The sequence below is a fragment of the Aotus nancymaae genome, unplaced genomic scaffold (genome assembly GCF_030222135.1).
Source record: "Aotus nancymaae isolate 86718 unplaced genomic scaffold, 86718_ANA_hifiasm-v0.15.2.pri h1tg000016l, whole genome shotgun sequence".
Taxonomy (NCBI): domain Eukaryota; kingdom Metazoa; phylum Chordata; class Mammalia; order Primates; family Aotidae; genus Aotus; species Aotus nancymaae.
In genome coordinates this window covers 30,174,304-30,194,200 of record NW_026988428.1, presented here as the reverse complement: position 1 = coordinate 30,194,200, position 19,897 = coordinate 30,174,304, and the positions used below count along the sequence as shown (strand labels likewise).

General features: G+C 37.2%; 1 protein-coding gene and 1 pseudogene across 2 annotated transcripts in view; one reads left to right on the top strand and one right to left on the bottom strand.

The window, feature by feature from the left end:
* PTPRR (protein tyrosine phosphatase receptor type R) overlaps positions 1-19,897 on the bottom strand; it is a 283,107-nt gene that overhangs the window by 21,253 nt on the left and 241,957 nt on the right. For both annotated transcript variants that reach the window (XM_012441339.3, XM_012441340.3), the window contains 2 exons: positions 4,243-4,353; positions 2,749-2,906 (listed from right to left, as the gene is read on the bottom strand). In XM_012441339.3, the coding sequence (XP_012296762.2) occupies positions 2,749-2,906; positions 4,243-4,353 (269 nt within the window). The remainder of the gene's footprint in view (positions 1-2,748; positions 2,907-4,242; positions 4,354-19,897) is intronic.
* LOC105709462 (fumarylacetoacetate hydrolase domain-containing protein 2A-like) lies at positions 14,541-15,475 on the top strand (annotated as a pseudogene).

Here is a 19,897-nt window from a genome sequence, read left to right as displayed (position 1 = left end):
ACTTACATAAACTGTTTGCAAAATGGCTTTTGGTTTTCCAATTTTTCTGTGTTAGTAATGTTTTCTCAGTCAGAAATGCCCTCCCTCCTTTTAAAACCACAACGTTGATTATTCAAAAGGCTCAGTTCAGCATTATTCTGATTTTTAGAGGTTTTCTTCAGCCCCCATGGTTGGAATTAATTGCTCCCCTCTTGGCACTCAGACGTGCCTATTTCTCACATTTGGCACTTGTTTTCTGTCAAACGTGAGTGCAGAGGAATTTGGGGGAGGAGTGGCTCTCTTTTAGTTGAAGCGTCCATAGAAAGTTCATTTCATTGAAGAAATGGGATTGGAACTGTGCCCCATGAATGGCAGGTATTTTGGCTGTCATAAATGAGAGAGAATATTCTGGGTATGACAATGATATATAAGGAAATAATTAATCAGAAACTAGAAATACGATTTGCAACAATAAGCAGAGTAGCTTGTCTTGAAGAGAAAGTTATTTTAGAGGAACTGTTGGAAATAAGGATAGAAAGGTACCCTGAGATCTTGTATGGAAGGCTGAGGTTTAAATTCATCCTTTTTTAAAAAAATAATAATTTGATGAAGACTATAAACTTCCACTCTTCAGAAAAATTCACGAGTTTATATACTCAAATGTGCTCAAATAATTTCAAGGAGTTCACTGACCACTGCAGTTTATCCATAGGTTCAAGGTTAGGGAATTTCGCTCTAGCTTTTCTTTTTCTTTTACTTTAAGACGGTGTCCCGCTGTGTCACCCAGGCTGCTAGAGTGCAGTGGTGTGATCTCTGCTCACTGCAACCTACGCCTCCTAGGTTCAAGCGATTTTCCTGCCTCCACCTTTCAAGTAGCTGGGAGTACAGGCCCTCACCACCATGCTCTGCTAAGTTTTGTATTTTTTAGTAGAGGGGGGTTTCACCATGTTGTCCAGGCTGGTCTTGAACTCCCGATATCAAGTGATCCACCCGCCTCGGCCTCCCCAAGTGCTGGGATTACAGGCATGAGCTACTGCGCCTGGCCCACTGACAAGCTTTGAGCAGAGACTTCATGTAAGGCGAGATGGAGAAGGGCACAGGTAGGCCATGGTGGCAGTGAGGGCATGGGGGAGTACGGTATGTGTGTGCATTTTACCAGCTGCTTCTTAAATACATGGATGAGGTCATAAGGGCCTGAACTATAGTGGCTGGACAGGACATGGTGATTATGGGAGAAGCTTTGAAGGGAAAGCTAATCTAGTCACTGATTAGATAGTGAGGCTGGAGTTAAAAGAAGGGCCAGAGAGAACTGTCAACATGAGATGCTGAGTGACTGGAAAAAGATAGTCTTCTTCTCAGAAATAGTAACAAGAAGGGGAGCTGGTTTTATAGGGGAAGTGACTAGTCCATTTTAGACATCCTGAGTGTTTAATGACTTTGGGTGGGGGACAGTTCCAGCCCAATAGCATAGCCAATTAGACTGCTTTATTTATTTTTATTTATTTATTTTTTTGCTCCAAGTTAAGTTTAGGATAAGGCCAATGTTATCTACCTTTGGACAAATAGACACATAGTAAACTGTACTCTTAATTAAATCACACAATCTCAAAAAAGGAGGCTAAAATTATACTCTAAAATAATGTATTATATTTATTAAATATATCATCAAAAGCCATCTTAAGAGACCTATGTGGTTAAACAAAGCAACAAAAATTATTTTGAGAAAACATGAAGAATAAATGGGTGGCTGGGCATGGTATCTCACACTTGTAATCCCAGAACTTTGGGAGGCCAACCCAGGCAGATCACATTTGAAGTCAGGAGTTCGAGACCAGCCTGGTCAACATGGTGAAAGGCCATCTCTACTAAAAACACAAACATTAGCCAGGCAGGGTGGTGCATGTCTGTAATCCCAGCTACTTCAGAGGCTGAGGCAGGAGAATCATTTGAACCAGGGAGGTGGAGTTTGCAGTAAGCTGAGATGGTGCCACGGTGCTCCCCAGCCTGGGTGATGGAGTGAAACTCTGTCTCAAAATAAATAAATAAATGGTTGATCATATAAATCACCTTAAAAATGCTTGCTTCAGTTTGGTTACATTAAAAGGAAAACAAGGGGAAGGAGGTATCAGTTCCAGGAGGAGAGTTTTGAACTAGAAGTGAGGGACAGGAACCACCACACACCCTGCTGCTGTTGTTGGCCTGGCCTCTGCTGCTCCATGTTCTGGTAACAGCACTTTGTTTTCCTTTGGTGAACTACCACTTGCTCACTTCTTATTTCATAAATTTATTTCAATCTGTTTTTCCTGAGATAACTGTTAAAATAATTGACTGGTTTTCACCAAACTTGAAATAGTAATAAATGTTACCAAGATACAAACCAAGCAGAATTCAGATGTCATCATGAATTCACAAAAAAGCCACTGATGATTTCAAAAAATGCATTTTAATTCCTGGTCCTACAAGACTGACAAGACTAAATGAATCAGTGTTTTAAAGCAGGTAACTGCTGAATAAGGTCTCCTGTTCACTGAGCCACTTATTTCGAACTTGTATTTCACTCATTGTATAATCATTGTTTTCCAAAAATGCCTCAAAACATGACTTCACTTCTGTCAGCATAATCTTGATTAAATATTAGGGAGTTAACCAATTTCAATGAATAATTTGCCAGCAAAGTCACATCCAGGAAGCAAAACTCACTTCTACCTGTTCTATGACTTTATAAAGAATGGGCTATTGCTTAGACAGAAAGTACTATTCACGTCTTACCTGCAGTGGACAACCACAGGCCCTCGGCCCTGGGAAGCAAGTCTGTCTTCTTCTACATCCAGCATGAGCTGTAGGAGGGGCTGGGCACTGTCTGGAGTCTTGTGATCGGGCCATGAGGTGTACCAGTAATGCTTCACATGTTGGGTGTGACTTCCTTGCTGAAAATAGCAACAGGCACCGAATGCCTCATTCACTTGTGGAACTAAAAGTCATCCAAACCACAATACTGGATGCCTTTTATCACCCCCATCTTGCTGGCAACTTATTTCTAGGTGGGAAAAAAATCTACAAGATTTTTGAAGAGTGCCCTTTTACTTTGAGAAGACTTTACTGTCCGTATCCTGATCTCGAAGTGAGAAAGTTTTACCTTTGTGGAGATTTGTATCTCTACCTATAGTTGTAATATAGATCATATATGTAACATATGCTAAATATATATTTATAATTTGTTTTAATAAACAAGATGGTAGGTGAAAATGTAGCCAAGAAAGAACGGGATATATTTTGTTTCCTGTTCCATGAGCATTCCTGACAAGTTATTATAAACATATTAATAGAACACTTAATTTCATGTCAGTCATGCTATTACTCCTACACTCATCTCAAACTCCAGTATTTAATAGAAGTGAGGAATCCCAGCAATAAAGAAGCTACAGGAGGTCCCTCTATTGGAAACACTTTGGGCGAGGGCCCACACACATCATCTCGAAACCCAGCACGGGTGGGGGTGTGGCATGAACCCGGCACTCCAGAACGTGTGTTGAAAAACAGGTTTCGGTAAGTGCCTTCCTATTCCAAACTCCCCAATAAAATCCATCCCTGTAGCTCTGCCTCTGTTTTCTTTCTCTTTGTGATGATTTTGTCCCAGCAGTGAGGCTGCATATAAGATTGAAAGTTTTGGGTGATTATTCTCCAGAAGCAAAAGTAATACCATGGCAACATTTCTCAGCATCTGCTGCCCAGGAGTTAAATAAGATAGTTTTCCTATGACATAATCTCGTCTGGGGAAAATCCCTATAAATTACTGCAACTCCACGCTTCTGAAGATCTCATCAACTCTGCAGGCTTGTCTTGCTTCCCACTGCCACCCACAAGTGCAGATTTTCTCTTTCACAGCTTCCAGGCCTTACTTAAAGCTGCTTAGACCAAAATGACATTAAAAAAAATCATGGCAAAGTCTCCAGCACAGCCTTTAGTTAAGAGCTTTCAAAAGTTTAAATCAAAGATGTTTTATTAATGCAAATAGAGGATCACAACATCCTACATAATGAATTTTCTTAACGTCTACTTATATTGATTTAATTATACTGCATACTAATAGTAGTTGACAACAAAAAAAAATGAGGGAATGATTATAGTTTCTCTTTGATCTTAACACTATTTAATTTGCTTAAATTGAATTTGTAGTACTTATTAAGATAAATAATTTCAAAGTAGAAATGTAATCCTCTAACATTATCTACTTTGTAGATGGCTATAGCTACATAATCTTACCTTTAAGACAAGGTTTCGAATGGTGTAGTTATCACATTCATTTACACTGATAACCAGAACTTCCACTTTCCCATATATCCCTCTCTTTTCTGGCCAGTACAGCACACATTTCTGGAGGAGGGGAAAGAGAATACAGCAAATGTTAATGGCTTTTATTAGCCTTGGAGTACTTTTCATTCAAGCATCTCAAGAGTTTTACATGATTAATTTTAAAAAATCAAATATCAATTTTTGTAATTTTATAAATGTATTAAAACCACTGAATTGTAAATCTTAAAACAGCCAGATTTTATGGTATGTAAATTATATCTTGAGATTTTAAAAAAAGTATCAATTTTATATGTGCTTGTCAAACACTGTCACTTCTGACTCCATACAAAAAAAAGGCAAAATTTCCCAAAACTCCACAGAGAAATTAAGAACTAATTAAGAACTAAGCTAAAAAATTTAAGAATTAAGAAATTAAGATCCAAATATTAGAATTTATCATGTGCTGACTAGAAATAAAAAGAATGTTTTCCCACGATAATTGAGGAAATTTACATTTTCCTGCTTCATCAAACTGGTGTCTAATGAGAATATCTAATATGTTAGATGCCATAGAACCAAGTTTCCCTTATATGTAAGGCAGATATAATGACCATTAATACACCTATGGTATTATGTTTTCCTCGACCAATGGTTTTTTTCACTTATGAAACTAACTTATAAAAAAGATGTTAAAAATATTTTTATAATGGACCCTCCTGAGGAGCTTAAAAAGTGTGATAATAATTATACTGCAAGCAAGGCAACATAGCATGGCGGTCAATGTGCAGACTTTGAACTCAGAGCCTGGGTCCAAATTTTGGTTCCACCATTCATTACCTGTGAATCCATGAACAAGATACCTAACTCCTTTGGTTATAGTTTCTTTATGATTTGCTACATGAAAAGTACTTAGGATAAAGCCAGGCACAGAATAAGCACTTAAAAACATATTATTATTATTGTTATTTTAAAACTACTGGGTGATAGATTTTTGGCCCAAAGTGATTAGATCTTCATGCACTAAATATTATTTTCATATTATTATTCCAGTTACCATTATTAATTAAAAATTGTAAAGTGAGATTCAAGCATACATATAATGTCATATTATTTTGCTTTTTAGACTGCAAAATAACTATTTTTTACCACAAATTTTGATGATAAAGAATGTAAAACGACAAATGTTGATGTTTTATTTTGAGTGCTCTTGGAAGCAATGTTAATTTCAGAAATGTTTAAATAGCACTGATTTTCTCCCAACCATCCACACATTTACGTAGAAATTCTTTCACTTGTTGCCTTCAATCAGGACCTTTTAATACCCAGGACACTTGTCTCTTCACATCTATGTCAAAGGCATATGAACACACTTGATAAAAATTTAAATACTTATAGATTTAAAAGAGCAGCAAAAGACTTGCAAAATTACAGAACTGAAAACAAGTCACGTAAAGTATCAGAAACACGCCTCCAGGGCTGTACCACGCTAAGTACCACTACTCTGCATGCTAGCACAGCGAAGGAAGTCACTTCACCTAGGAAATCAGTTTCTTTCATCCATTATAATAAAAGCACATTTACATCCTCCACATTTTGACCCTTTTTTCTAATGAAGTAAATTGTTTCTGCTTTATTTACATGCCACCCAAGACTCTCAGGCTATCAGACCAAAAGGCTTACTCTGGCTGACTTTACGTTAACATTAAGAGAAGAAATCTTTTTAAAATAGAGCAACTCATTTCTCTCCAAATCTATGAGTTGCCAAATGTCTAAAATTTACCCACTTTGTCAAAGGTAATCATACTAACCAATTTGCCTGGTTTCTTTCAATGAAGCATCAATTATTTCACTGAAAGACCCAAGTTATTGTGTATCTTAAAACCTATGCTTCCCGATGAGTCCAAGAAGAATGACAAAGAATCTTGAAAAAGGTATTGAACAAAGAAAGAGGCATTCATTCAGCAGTCCAGCAGTCTGTCGTACGTGCCCCATTGTCCACGATCAGACCTGAGCAGGAGGCCTCTCTTTAGGAAGGTGGCTCTCAAAACCAGTAAGAAAAGCTGCAAGGCAGGAGCTTGCTGTCTGCACCCTGATTCTTGATACTTGAACAGGCTTCTGCACCTACTTGATAAATGGAAATGCTGCTCGCTTCTCTCCCAAGCTTGCAGGGGCCTTCTTGAATGTTTTTCTTGACTTGTTACCAGAAAAGCAATTGGCAGCCAGCTCCCAGTAGACAATGCAATGTGACTTGTTCATTCAAATAACCCTTAATTAGCATCCCATCTCCTTTCTGAGATACAATAGCTTATTTTTACACACTGAATACATTTTTCCCCCATTTATATGACAGTAGAAAAAGAGACCAGATAAATCTGACTACTTTTGAATATGAAGTGGGGGAGAGCTGCAAATGCAGTTGTTTCTGAGAGTACAAGTTCATGTTCAAATTATTTTCCTGTACAGCTTTCTAGGGTTTCTTTACTGTGGTGCTAACAGTGAGATAAAAAAGGCAGAAAATGCAAGGAAGAAAAACGCTGCCTTACAGATAATACTGTGAAACCACATTCATTGTAGGTAATTTGAAATAGCATGCTATTAGCAGAATATAACCCCAAATCATCACTATTCTTTTGCTAACTAGGCTTATCCTTTCAGTAAAATTATCTATTAATTCTAAGAATCCATAATTTGGAAGAAAAAAAGGGTTTCCAGAGGACTGTGTCTCTTGTGCAAACAAGTAATTATGAAACCCTGACTGAAAAGATTTTGGACATTAACCAGTCCTTTGTAATTAGTGGTTTACAGCAAATGTAGGATGTAACACAAAGAAATGCAAACTTTTTTTTTCTTTTTGAGACAGAGTCTCATTCTCTCACCCAGGTTGGAGTACAGTGGCACAGTCTTGGCTTACTGCAACCTCCACCTCCCAGGTTCAAGGGATTCTCCTGCCTCAGCCTCCTGAGTAGCTGAGATTACAGGTGTGTGCCATCACACCCAGCTAATTTTTGTATTTTTAGTAGAGATGGGGTTTCACCATGTTGGCCAGGCTGTTCTTGAGCTCCTGACCTCAGGTGATCCACCCGCCTCTGCCACCCAAAGTGATGGGATTACAAGCGTGAGCCACCACGCCCAGCCGCAAACTCATATTTTTATGATCTTTCTTTTTCCTTGATTCTTCTTCTGGCCCCCACCAAGTTAGGGCTATTTATGTTTAATGAAAAAGAAAGTCTAGCTAGTGGTTTAGCTGCCTGAAAAAAAAAATCTATTTTTAAGTTACTTTCCTTTTAGATTTTGTATATTTAAATATCAGATGCTGCTCTATAAGCTAAACATCTGTATCATCACATAGAATGTGGCTCTAAGTAAATAAAATCTTCATGCTTAGCTTCATTTGGGTTATATTAATATATGAGAGGGATAGAATGGGTCAGATTGTCTAAAATTATTATTACTGTAGCTAATCTTATTCCTAGTGCTAGGCTCAGAGATTTAAGTACCTTCACCAGCATCATTTAGCCCCTTCCACAAACCTTTGAAATAGGTAGGGGGGATAGCAGATATTATTATTATTTAAATTATTTTTCAGCTGAGGACACTGAGGCTCAGGTGTTTTGGTAGAGAAAAATTGCCTTGGGCGCTAGAATTTTTCCAGAAAATACTACTTTATGAATGCAACTTTCTATCTTTGCTTTCTACAGTGACTCTTAACAAACCCTATTAACCACAGCATTGACCAACGTCCTCTGTTCCCTCCGTCAAATATGTTGAGGCACATGCAGCCCTGCGTGGTCTTAGTTCACTCTCTTCCTAAGCTCAGTAATTCTGATACCATCTTTTCATCTGTATGTTCTTCAAGTTGTATTTATATCAAAACCCCTTTATGGCAGTTGTACTCATTATTGAAGTCCAGCAATTTAATTACATATTATAGAAATTAATAAAATATGAGTGTTAAAATTAAAAAAAAAGTCTTATGAAGTAATTGTGTAAGTTGAGTAAGTTTTTCACTGGTGAAAACAGTAAACCAGTAAGGAAAACTACAGTCAAATCAGGTACAGTTGAGACAATTATAGAAGTTTGTCTCTACGTTAAAAAATCTAAACAGAAATCTGCATTCATATTGTTTCATAGGCTTTTCTATGTTCTCTTTCAGTTTAAAGAAACTAAAATGGAAAATTTTGATAATATATAAATGATGCAGTTGACAAACTATATGATCTAGAACTCCATCTTCAGACCAACCCTTATAAAAGACTGAATCCCATAATAAATGAACACATTTGAATATGAACAAATGTACAAGTTTTAAGATAAAGAATTTTTTTATGATTCCCACATTGCCCATTTTTGATTAACTGTATTAACAAAAAGGGCTTCAGGCTAAAGCAGTTTGAATATAACACTATGGATTAAACATTAAGGTGCAAAGTTCGATTTGGAATATAAGCATGGCTGGAAGGACAGGAGACTTATTTTGTTTGGGTGCAATCAGCCTCTGAATTTCTAACCACCCTTAAGTGCTTGGGCAGCATAACCATCAAACCCCTGGTCACCCATGAAATGAAATTAGGCTGCCTGGCACTGCTGGGCAGTAGTGGCCAAGTTGCCTGTCCACCCACATGATGGCCCTAAGTCAGAGGCTAGGTGGCCTTGCTCATGCTTGTGGTGGCTTTGGTCTCTTTGCTCCCTGTTGAATGGATTCTTGTTTCATAAGCAAAGTCCTGCATAAGATCCTAATTTATCTTGTAACTCCAATTTATGCCCATGAATCCAGATGCCCATGTCAGCATCCATAATATCTAATTTTGATTCTCTAAAGGCAAGTTGAATACCAGAAAGGGAGTCTCTTCTGCCTGCTTGCTAGATTGGACTGTACAACAATAATACCTTCTCTGACCTTGTTTGGATCGACACTCTAGTTATGGGACTTGGTTTGCTCATTTCTTTTCATTCATGAATTCAAAGCATGAATCCTTTTGTCTACTCCACAGTAACCTGCAAATTGAGCGTGACTTCCCCATCATAATCCTAGTCCACACTTTAAAATTGTCCACTACTTTGAATAAACAGATTGAACAGTTTTTTTTTTTAAACCTGATGTCTTGTCTATCTCCTCTTCCTAAAGAGAATGGTTAAAGATTTCTAACCTTGAATGTAAGTTATACACACCACTCTCTGGATGCAATCACTTCTTGCACTGTAGCCTATTCTTTTCCATCATAAGTGGATTCGAGGTGACAGCACAGTGTAATGGTGAGGAGGAGGAGGAGGAGGAGGAAGTGAAGGAAGAGGAGGAAGAGGAGGATAAGGAGAAGGAGGAAGAGGAGCTTGGGAGTCAGCTGTTCGGTTTTGGGCAAGTTGCCTTCCTGTGCCTCAGTGTTCTCATTTGTAATGGTGTTTACAAATATGTTTAGTGTAAGGATTAATTTTCAAGCACACTGTTAGTGCTCCATAAACATTTGTTCTATGAAGAGCCAACTTCCAGTTTCTAAGCTTTCCATGTTTATTTGTCAAATCTTCTAGATTACCTTTTACTCTAATTTTTTTAGCCAATTATAAATGATAGAAAAGATATACTTTCATTTTATGCATTTAGAATGTAACATGGCATAATTAACATTTTCTTATTAGTATCTTACCAGAATAATTTCTCTCCTCAAACATATAGTTTAATAAAGTCTACTTTATTTTACATATCTATTGAGTAGCCAATTTTTCTGTCTGAATGAATGCACATCTGATTTTATAATGAAATTTAAAGCAATGTACCCCATAAATATATACACTTACTATCTACCCACAAAATTAAAAATAAAAATTTTAATAAACAACCTTTTTAAGGCAAACATGGGCTATGCTTAGTCAATATTTATATTGCCAAAAAAACTTTCTTGGAATGTATTTAATTAATCAAAGATATATACGGTAGCTGCAATTTGACTTAATGAGGTCTTATCTTCTTAAGGTTTTTGAAGGCTGCTGTCTACAAATTTAAAAATATTTATGTTAGGCTAATAGCAGTGGTAATATTGCATAGTACTTTCTAATATACAAAGTTACCTATATGTAAAATATTAGTTAACCCCTTCCAATATCTTTGCAAGGTAAGAAGTCATATCATCCCCATTTTACAGGAGGCAAAATTGCGATAGAGCTCAGGCTCCAACCAAGTTCTTCTGACATTAAATCTTCTGATATGTGCACTGTACTAGCTACCTCAGTAAATTACTTCTAAGAGACAGTTACATCTTTGACCTCATCTCCTACCACTCTCTCTCTTGGACATTTGGCTTCAGCCACAGTGGCTTCCTTGACCCTTCTCAAACATACTGGGGGATACGGAATGTTTTCATTAGCTTTTTCCTCTGTCTTCTGCCAGAACTGTATTGACTAATTTCCTTACCTGCTTTGATCAAAGATACTCACAGTCATCACCCAATTTGATGTTGCAAATCTTATCTTGCCCTGTGTTTTCTTTTTCCTTATACTGTGTTATCAGTGATACAAATATATAATACATAACAGATATACTGAAATATAGTATATACAATATTATACAGTATACTGATATCATTGTACATAATATTTCTTTCTTTCTTGTTTATCTTTCCTATTTAGATTGTAAACTCCATGACGGAAGGGATCTTTTGTTAGTTTTGTCAATAAGAATATAATCCAAGTGTTTCCACTAATGCTTGAAGTACATAGTTGATAAATATTTGTTAAATGAATGAATGAATATACACAAACACATAGAGCATAGTATATTTTAGAGAGAGGAATTATGTATTGAGTATCATTGAGGTTAGCTGAAGAATTCCACATTCCGAAGATGATGGTACAATTTGATATATACCTGGAAAACATTTTGGGAATGTGTTCTTTCAAAAGTTCAGATTTGGCCAGGTATTAATAATTTCACATCTAGTAATATATTTTAATAAAATAATCAGAGATATGGCCAATAAATTGGAAACAATTTAAGTACCTATCAATAAGGAAATGATTACGCTTCAGCACATTCACTTAAAGTTAGTGAGTGATGGAGTCCAAATTTCAATCCAGGCTTGTTTAATTCCAAAGCTCAGGCACTTAAATCATTGCCCCAACATTATAAGGGGCCAAATAAGGAATGAAATAGGGAATCAAAATAACATTCTGATGAATTATTAATGACATGCAGAATACTCATAACGTTAAAAGCAGAACATACAACATAATATCCTCTTTTATTATCTTTACACCAATGTTGTACCTTCTCATGAGTTCAACCACTACCTGTCTGATCTCTGTCTTTCACATGTACATTTCTCCAGAGTACCATTATTTCTATTTCTGCTTAATAGACTTTACCAGTCAAAAGTCTCCAACATTTATCAAACTTAAGATATAAAAGATGAAACTGATATAACATCCACTCGGCCTCCCAAACCAGAAATCCTGAAGTCAAGTTCTCCCTTTCTCCCATTCGATGAGAAACGAAGCACAGTGGCTTCTACTACTGGAATGCCTATACTCATATGTACAAGTTTGCACACTCCCACCCAGGCTGGAGTGCAGTGGCACGATCATAGTTCACTGCATCCTCAAACTCCTGGGCTTATGCAATCCTCTGACCTCTGCCTCCCAAGTAGCTGGGGCTACAGGTGTGCCCCACCGTGCCTGGCTTATTGATTTATTCCTATCATGGCAATGGCTAATTAAAATGTTTCTTTTGTAGACATGAGGTATCCTTATGTTGCTTAGTCTGGTCTTAAATTCCTGGCCTCAAGTGATTCTTTCACCTCGGTCTTCTGAAGTGCTGGGATTATAATGGAACACCTTTTAAGTGTCTCCCATTCTCAGTTACCATATGAGTACCTTAGTCAGGACTTCAGTATTTCTTGCCTGGACTATTGCTACAACTTCCTAACCTATCTCCCTGCTTCCTCTTGCTCTTCTCAATTCCAAGTCCTATATCCTGCTACCAATTTTATTCCTGATATAAAAACTGCATTATGCGACTCTACTTCAAAAACATCTTTAGTGACTTTCTTCTGACTATATAAAAAAGCCCAACTTAAAAAAAAATTATTAGCGTAGTCCTATGTTCTTTGTCATGGCCTAACTTTCCAGTCTCATTTCCTTTCACACCCTAGCAGGCCACATGTGCCCAAATCACACCAAATCGCCCAACTCAGGCGTGCTATGTGGTTTCTTGGTTGCCTTCGTGTGCTGTTGCTTTGCCTGGACTGTGTTTCCCCCTTGGGCACATACTCACTTTTCAAACCCATAGGCATCATATGAGCTTTTCAGCCAAACATGTGTAATTGAAATATTTTCTATAATTTTAGCAGATAGAAAAGGGAAGAGAATGAAAGAAGGAAAAAGTTAAAATATGGCTCCTTATGTGGCTTTTTGAGATTAAACTGTTTGCAAAGTACTAAATAAGTCAATGGCCAAAATGGGCTTTGAGTACTTAAGTCAAGTAGTTTAACTCAGATGAAAGATGCATGTAAACTTAGAGCAGGAGTATAGCTGTATTAAAGTGAGAGAACTGTGTTAGGCCAAATTATCCAGTAATTCCCTCGCTTCATGAAAGATACATTCAGGATCTTATTGCTCTCTGGGACCAAAAGTAGGTTGCTTGCCTTCTAATGTTTTCATTCCTTATTTGGCCCCTTAAAATGCTGGGGCAATGATTAAGTGCCTGGGCTTTGGAATTAAACAAGCTGGGATTGAAATTTGGACTCCATCGCTCACTAACTTTAAGACTTTCAGTCTCTCTGAGCCTCAGTTTTCTCATTTATAATATGAGAATAGTTAAACCTACTTTGTAGAGTTAGAGTAAAATAAACTGAATTTATGTATGTTTAAATTGCACTTAGCCCATATATTCAATAAACGGTAGTGGCTAGAAAATACATTCCACTGTGTATGTAATATGGTCAACATGTATAGCTACTTTCCTTCTTTCCTGAAAGGGGAGAGAAGTGCAGTAATTAACATCCAGAAATAGTGTGAAGACTTTGCTTTCCTGAAAGCGTGCAGACACTACTTGCCATTTTTGGATTGCTCTTACAGTTTCAGCTTTCTAGGTTTGAGCCACTATGTCTTCTCTAGCAATGGAATTTGAACACTGTTGTTTCAATGTTTTTTCTCTGAAGAGCAATTCCCTTCTTACCTAAAGGAAGGAACTTATCTAAATGAAGGAACTCAAACTTACCAGCATTAAAATCTCTTTAATTGCAACTTAACTGTTTTTTCAGCTATTTATTTTTGTTTTTAATTTATTTTCACTTTATAAACATTGAGGTCATGAGAATATTGGAGTTATTAAATAAGAGATGGCAGTTATTCACGTATTTATTTGCTAGAAAGTAGAAAGTTTCGTGAAACTATAAAGCCTGTGAATTTCTAAAGGTAACTCTATCATCTTCATATATTTTCTGGAGGAAATGATTTTTCCTTTTCCAAACAATGATGCTTAACACAATTGAAAGTTGGCACATTTTTGGTAAACAGAATTTTCCTGGTAGTGTGAAGTCTACTTTGTATTTCTTTCGTGCCAGACCTCTCAGTATCATTTTGATCTGTAAAACATCAAAGTTTCCTGTATAGTATTGTATTTACATCTTTGGAGAGGCTAGACAGAAAGAAATTTTTATTTTAAAGAGTAATGAATAATAAAAAATAACAAAACCTTTATTTCAATACTTGGGATTATGACTGGTTACAGGAAAAAGAAGCACAAAGCAGATTACACAGAGAAGACATATAACAGAAATGTGTGACTTTGATGTCCCCAGAAGATGTATATCTCAGACACTAAAAAAGACAGGAGGCTAAAAATTGTAACACACAAACAAAAATCATTTCTCCAATTTCTGAATTAAGTGGCCAAAGAAAAATATTAAAACTTCAACCACCTATTGGTGTAGAAATTGTTAAAAAAAAAAAAAATTCTAGCTTTCAACAGATCCAGTTGACTTTCCTGTAAAGACTGAAATCTGAGAATGGTACCAACAGGTTATCTCCGAGGATAATTACTGCACTTGAGAAATAAAGAACAAGATGTGCTCTATTCCCTTGCAGACGCTGAATGAAGAGCTCTGAACATCAAAGGTAAACCAACTCTGTATCACTTTGAAATACATATTTGAGGCTGCTGCAGTTCCCCGGCTGGCCGCGGTCACTGGTGCCAGTGCTTAGGCACCTGCCACCCTTGACCTCTGGCCCCGTGAGTCTTAACCTAGAGCAGGAGGATCTGCCGCTGCTGCCAAGTATTGATGCTGGTCTCTGGTAGAAGGAGGTGGCTCACAGCTGTGCTGCAGGCTCAGTAGAGGCCCTTTCAACCCTCCAGAGACATGAGACTAGTGCAGTTCATGGCACCACACCTGGTGGGGCCTCACTTGGGCCTGGAGATGGGGAATGGTGGATGGGTTATCAATCTCAATGCCTTTGACCCCACACTCCCCAAGATGATGATGCAGTTTTTAGAGCAGATAGAGGCCACCCTCTCAGTGGCAAGAAGAGCCCTGGCTGCCCAGCTGCCAGTCCTACCACGGTCGGAGGTAACTTTCCTGGCTCCAGCCACGCCGCTAGATAAGGTAGTGTGTGTGGGCATGAAATATGTGGACCACTGCAAAGAACAGAATGTGCCCATGCCCATGGAGACCATCATCTTCAGTAAGTTTGCCAGCTCCATTGTGGGGCCCTATGATGAGATGGTCCTCCCACCAGAGAGCCAGGAGGTAGACTGGGAAGTGGAGCTGGCTATGGTCATTGGAAAGACAGGCCAGGACATCAAGGCCACAGATGCCATGGCCCATGCGGCTGGCTTCACTGTGTCTCATGATGTGAGTGCTCCTGAACTGGCAAATGAGACATAACGGGAAACACTGGCTGCTGGGAAAAATCTCTGACACCTTCTGCCCTCTGGGCTCTGTCTTGGTGACCAAGGACAGTGTAGCAGAACCACACAACTTAAAGATCTGCTACCGAGTGAAAGGGGATGTGATCCAGAACACCAACCAGATGGTGTTCAAGATGGAGGAGCCAATAGCCTGGGTCTCCCAGTTTGTCACCATCTATCCAGGGATGTCATCCTGACTGGGACCTCCCCAGGTGTCAGTGAATTTAGGAAACTTCCTGTCCTAACAGGAGGGATGAAGTCCAGTGTGAGATTGAAGAGCTAGGTGTCATCATCAACAAGGTGGTGTGATGGCTCCTGCACAGGCCCTGGACATAGGATGTGGATATCTGCTCCCACTCAGCCTCACCCAGGGATAGGCCGCATGCCAGATGTGGGCAGGTGCCAGCCCTACAAGCCTCCTTTTCTAGGTAGAAGGGAGAAGGACAGAACTCTCTTCAATAAATTTGTCACGCCAAAGCAAAAAAACAAACAAAAAAAGAAATACATATTTGATTTATACAGCAGTTCTGGTGCAGTGACATTCTTGGTCTTGGAGAAGGAGGATGAGAGCAACCATCTGCTGGGCCTTTGGCATATTAATAATTGCTCACCATCCCACTGGATTTCTTTAAAACATGTCACATATTACACACCTTCTAGGAAATGCCTTCTGCCTAACCAACAATCTTAGTTTCTGTCCTGATAAAACCCTGATTCAAGAATGAGGTAAAGCACTAAAGGCACAGTCCTGACTTTTTCTCTAAGAGTGAGCACGGATAAATATAGATGACAAGATTCAAAGATTGAAATGCTCAAAAGAACAAAAACCACAATGTATCTTACACAGTTACTACAATCTATTCTGTAATCCTTGTGAGATATTGTGTCACATAACATTTGCCAAGTGTTAATCCTCAGTACATATGGAACACTAAATTGCATGTAATAAGTAAGTATTTTTTTCTGGAGAAAATATAATTGTTTTAAAACATTTACATACTTATATTTACAAATAGTTTTATAAATTATGGTGCTATGTTGATTTTATAAGATTTTATCTGTAACAGAAGAAGAAAGAGAAATAATCAGAAATTGGTAAGGGTATGAATACGCTTTGAAAGAATATTTATTTCACGATTTACTCAGAACATTCAAACCAAAGTGGGCAGGGGTAAGGCATTTTGCTTAGATCTGTGAAATGGTGCTAAATATTGTGTGAGGTTGTTCATAGTGTCCTCTTTTTAAAAATCTCTGCCTTATTTATACTCATTTTTAATATTTTTGAGTTTTCTTTGTTAGTTTTGCCTATTTTATTAGACTTCAAAAGATTGAGTTTTGTTTACATCAATCCTTTTTTTTTAAGACAGGGTATCATTTTGTTGGCCAACCTGAAGTGCAGAGTATCATAGCTCACCGCAGCTTCAATCTTCTGGGCTCCAGGAATCCTTTTGCCTCAGCCTCCTGAGTAGCTAAGACAACAGATGCACACCACCACACCTGGCTAATTTTTAAATTTTTTGTTGAAATGGAAGTCTCATCACATCATCTAGGCTGGTCTCAAACTCCTGGCCTCAAGTGATCTTCCTGCCTCAGCCTCTCAAAGTGCTGTGATTACAGATGTGAGCCACCATGCCTGGCCTCATCAATCCTTTTATCTTTGTTTTGCATTTAATTCACATTTATTCTTCATTATTCCTTCCTTTTATCTTTCCTGTTTATTTTATAGTTCTTTTACTAACAAGTCTGTTGCTTAGATCACAAATTCTTTTATAATATCATATTCATGCCTATAAATTTCCTTCTATGAGCATTTTCGCAGCATCTCACAAGATTTGATGTGTAGTACTTTTACCATCCCTGAATTGTAGCTAATTTACATTTTTGTTGTAAATTCATTTTGATCCATAAATTGTGTGTGTGTTAAAACTTCCTTTTGAAAATTTCAACATGTATTTTTAATCTAATCTTTTTGTTTTTTATTTCTAACTGAATGCAATGTAATCAAAGTATATTTATAGTTATTCTTTGAAATTTGCCAAGACTTGCTATATAGTTGTAGTTGGTCACCTTTCACAAAATCTCATGCTTTAAAAATTTATATTATGAGATTATTGATTGGAAGGTTCTAGATATGTTCATTAAATTAAGCTTGTTGATTTGTGTAAAGGTTATGTATAAGCTTTTTCTATATTTTTATTAATTTTTTATCTGCTTAATACAATACTAATAAATACTATTATCTTCTTTTTGTTGGGTTTTCTCCCAGTATGATGGTGATTTATCAATTCCTTCTTTAATTCTGTCCATTAATGCTTCAGATATTTGGGGTGAGGTTATGTATAAATTTAGAATCTTGTGAATTTCACATTTTAGTGTGATAGACTGACATTCCTTATCTCTAGTAAGCTCTCTGATAATGATTGTTTTGATTTGAAAGTCACTTTTATCTGACATTCTTAATCTCTGGTAACCTCTCTAGTAATGATTCTTTTGACTGAGTGTCAGTTTTATCTGACTTGATTTTTGATTAGTATTAGTTTGTTGTATTTTTTCCATCATTTTAACATTTCTGTGTCCTCTTGTAGGCAGCATTTGACTGAATTTATTTATTTTATCAATTTGGTAATCTCTTATATTTAATTTGCAAGTTATTTGTTTATATTTAGTATGATTTGCATTTTTTTCTCTCTCTCAATTAGCTAAAAGTTTATCCTGATTTTTCCATGTTACCTTTTGTTTTCTCTTTTATTTCAGTTTATTTTTGAAATTCTGTCTTTTCCCTCTTTTACCAGATTGGAAATTATACATTCTAACTCCATCCTTTTAGTGACTAATCTTAAAATTTTAACATGCATATTTACCTTAAAGTCTAACCTTAGCTTATATTTCTGTTTTCATGAATAACACAGAAATATTTTAACTTTCCTCATCTTCTCAAATTTTAAATACTATCATTATCCAGTATTTTAGTTTCATCTTCATATTTTACTTTCTTTGCTCATTATTATTTCTTAAATTTGAGTACTTTTTTCTGGATTGAATCTTCATTCTGTTATATCTTCCCTGTAGTTGTTTTGGTAAGATTTTTTTGGTGGTAAATTCTTTCCATTTTTGTTAGTTTGAAAATGTCTTTCACACCTTCCCTGTAGGATAGATTTGTTGGATATAAAGTTCTGGGTAGTCGAGTATTTTCCTTCAGTTCTTTGTAGGTAATATTCGACTGACTTTTGGCTTCTGTTTTTGCTATAGAAAAGCCCCCCTCCCCCTTTTTTTTTGGTTAGTTACTCTGGTGTGAGTAATTCATTTCTTTTGGTGCTTTTTCAGCTCCTGAGATGTGTCTAGCTGTGAATTTCTATTTACCCATTCAGCCTAGGATTTATTGTGCTTTTTACCTCTTAGAGTTCAAGTCTACCATCAGCTTTGGAAAATCTCTAGCTATTATTTCTTCAAATATTGCTTGTTTTCTCATATTCTCTTCTTTCTCCTTCTAAAACACCTGTTACAGTATATTGGACATCAAATGCTATCCTCTATGTCTCTTAAACACTCCTATATTTTGGTAATTTTGATCTTCTAGATATTTTCCTTAGCTTTATATTCAAATCCATTCATTATTCATTTAGCTATGTCTTGTTTGATGCTAAACCTATCTAACAAGACTTTTAAAAATTTCAATGTCTTTATAATGTTTATTTCTAGTCCTCATTGGTTTGTTTTAAATCTTCCTAGTCTTTTTTGATAGTAACTTGTTCCTGTGTCAATTTTTTATTTTTTTGTGCTTAATAATTTTAAAAAGTAGGCTACATTTGTCATTTCCATTATTTTAATTTCCATGAAGCTATTTCTATTAATTGTTGCTGCTTCTGATATTTTCTGATGGTATTTTATTGTTTACTTGTGTGCCTTATAATTTTGATTGTAAGCTTATGTTTGCTGAGGTTTTTTTAATTTTCTTTTTTTTTTAAAAATTTATTTATTTATTTTTAAATTATACTTCAAGTTCTGGGGTACATGTGCAGAACGTGCAGGTTTGTTACATAGGTATACATGTGCCATGATGGATTGCTGCATCCATCAGCCTGTCATCTGCATTAGGTATTTCTCCTAATGCTATCTCTCCCCTATCCCCAACCCCTGCTATTCCTCTTCTAGCACCCCCGCCCTCGCTAGGCCCCAGTGTGTGATATTCCCTTCCCTGTGTCCATGTGTTCTCATTGTTCAACGCCCACTTATGAGTGAGAACATGCAATGTTTTGTCCACTGGTTAATGTGGGGACCTACTGTGAGATGCATACATGGCTGGTGAGCATACAGCAGCCAGTCTGCCAGCTTGGGTTAGGGCTCCTTTGGAGACAGTGTACTTGGCTGGCAAGCATGGGGCCTTGCTCACCAACTCAAGGCAAAAGTCCCCTGAAAAGGCCATGTCCAGCTGGGAGCTCACTGGTGGCATATGTGGACAGGTCTGCCAGCTCAGGTTGGGGCATCCTTAGAAGAAGTGCACTCAACTGTTGAGTATACCAGGGGCATGCAGGGCTGGTTTGGGTGGGGCTCCCTTTAGAATGGTGCTGTTGGCTGATGAGCATGCTGACTGTGCATGAGGCCAGTATGGACTTGATTTCTCTGCTGAGCAAGATTGTCTGTTCCTTTTGAAGGCAAGGTGCTCTGTGGGCTCCAAGGATGGGGCACTGGATCTAGGCTCTGAAACACAGGGTTCAGGGTGCTGCAGTCACT